Source organism: Octodon degus, unplaced genomic scaffold (genome assembly GCF_000260255.1).
Source record: "Octodon degus isolate 3935 unplaced genomic scaffold, OctDeg1.0 scaffold00037, whole genome shotgun sequence".
In the NCBI taxonomy this organism is placed as follows: Eukaryota; Metazoa; Chordata; class Mammalia; order Rodentia; family Octodontidae; genus Octodon; species Octodon degus.
Genome location: NW_004524613.1, coordinates 14963651 through 14965851, shown reverse-complemented (window position 1 = coordinate 14965851; position 2201 = coordinate 14963651). Strand labels below are relative to the sequence as shown.

The window sequence follows — 2201 nt, the reverse complement described above, 5'->3', positions numbered from 1 at the left end:
GTCAAAAGAGGTTTCAGGGGCCAGGCATGGTGGCACACACCTGTCATCCCAGTAGTCAGGAGGCTGAGGAAGGAGGACCATTATGAGTTCAAGATCAGCCTGGGCTTTGGCCACCCTGACCTACATAGCAAGACCCTGTCTTAAAAAGTCAAAATAAAATAAAGAAATAGATTTCAGGTCAGGTATCCTAACTCCTTAGGAAGCTGAATCAGGAAGATTGATTGAACCCAGAAGTTTGAGGCCAGTCTGGCCAATATACAAGACTTTGTGTTTCAAAACTAAACGGAACTGGGCATGGTGGTGCACCCTGGAATCCCAACACCGGGGAGGCAGAGGCAGGAGGAGGATCGCCTTGAGTTTGAGGCCAGCCCAGGCTACGTAGTGAGCAAAAAGCCAGGTGCAACTACACAGCAAGACACAGTCTCAAAAATAAACAAATAAATGTAAAACTTAAAGCAGAAGGATAGTGATCCTATATGGTAGGTCTGAGATACAAGAAAGAACAGACCAGCAAAGAAAGGGCTAAATATGAGAACAACTGCAAATAAACTTTCACATTACAAGATGACAACAGCCAAAAAAAAGATGACAACAGCAATACCTAGACAATAGTAATAATACAGGCTGTGGTGCTAGCTCAGCAGTCTAAGTACCTGCCAAGGCAAGCTCAAGGATCCAGGGGCCCAGGTTCAATCTCCGGTACCCCGTGTTGTGCTGGCCTGGCCCAGGGCACACATATGCCTAAAATCCCAGCACTGGGAAGGCTAAGACAGGAGGATCACTACCAGTCAACTCGGAGCTGCATAGCTAGACCCTGTACCAAATAAACAAACAAACAAATGTTTTTTTCTAAAATAAGAAAAGGGGCCTGGCAATGTAGCTTGGTGGCTGAGCATTTTCCAAGCACCGACGAAGCCCTGGGCTTGGTTCTCAGCACCATAAAAAATAAGAAACAACAGGAAAGGAAATAAGCCAAAAATTGGTTAGAAAGCCAGGGGGCCAGGGAGATGGCTCAGTAGAACAAGCACTTGCCTGGAAAGCGCAAGGGCCTGAGTTCAATCCCCAGCTCTGCATAAAAAAAAAAAAAAAAGAAAGCCATAAAAAGATGGCAGACTTACACCCAAATATATTGGAAGTGACTGAAGCAACACAGACGCCATGAATATTTTAAAGAGCATCTTTCCCCAAAGCCCATTGGCTCCTCCCACAAGAGACAAAGCAGGAACCACTGCCTGATGATGCCAGTGCCCATTGTGATCTCGGCTGCTCCTTGACATCACAAGGTGTCCCTCCCCTCTGAGCCAAGGGGGTGCGGCATACTTTCCCAGCTCCCAGTGTGGCTGCTGTGGATTCTGATCTGCCTCGCACACGACTTGCGAACTCTGTCCTCCCATAAGTGTCTGACAGAGCAACAGGGTTCCAAGGGCCACTGCTGGGCAGAGGACAGTTCCATCTTCCTAGCAAAGCACTCTACTGGGAAGTACCTTTCCTTTAGACTCTGGACACTGGGATACTCAACTTCAAGAACGTCTCATGGATCCAGAGGTCTTAGAGATCTGTCCTTACAATCCTCACCACCGAATTCCACTCAGCAGACTCCAGTACCACCTGGCATCGTGCAAGAGAAAGAATCCCAAGCAAGCTAAAAAGATGGCCAGCTGCAAATACAATGCCTGCCATGTAGTGCCCATCAAGAAGCTGCAGGAGCACGAGGCCGCCTGTGTCAACAGAAGCCCAGTGGAGGAGGAGGGCAGCACAAGCCCCATGGAGGCTACCCTTCCAAGCTTGGAGCAGAGGGCTGAAGCCCCGCCGGCCTCGCTCTCCCTTCCTACCTCTGATATCTGGAATGTTGATGACGCTGATAGCCACCCTAAGTTTGTCCTTAAGACTTTCGTTCCCCAAAAGCTTGTTTGTGAAAGTGACGCAGGAGAATCGGAGAGAGAGGAGACCACCCCCTAGAAGATCTTCAGACCAGGGATGAGGGTCTCACAAAGGCACGGAAAGATAATCTGCTCGTCAGAATAAAAGGCATATGAAACCAGCTACCCTAGCGTGCCTTTTTCCTACCACGTAGTAGAATGGTAAATATAAAAAACCTTACGAATAGCCTTGGTAAGAATGTAAACCGGTTCAACCTCTGTGGAGGGTGGTTTGACAACAGCTATACATTAAGCTTTCACTGAGCAATTCCACTTCTAGGT

The 2201-nt window shown here is 48.1% G+C and overlaps 1 protein-coding gene across 1 annotated transcript; it reads left to right on the top strand.

Moving 5' to 3' along the window:
* The first annotated feature begins 1297 nt into the window (after positions 1 to 1297).
* Gtsf1l (gametocyte specific factor 1 like) lies at positions 1298 to 1999 on the top strand. The gene has a single exon (XM_004648985.3). It carries the CDS (start codon positions 1534 to 1536, stop codon positions 1957 to 1959), a length of 426 nt encoding a protein of 141 aa, XP_004649042.2. The 5' UTR covers positions 1298 to 1533; the 3' UTR covers positions 1960 to 1999.
* Positions 2000 to 2201: the final 202 nt, after the last annotated feature.

Excerpts from the sequence above, each read along its gene's own strand:
- Gtsf1l (XM_004648985.3), top strand. The coding sequence starts at position 1,534 with ATGGATCCAGAGGTCTTAGAGATCTGTCCTTACAATCCTCACCACCGA.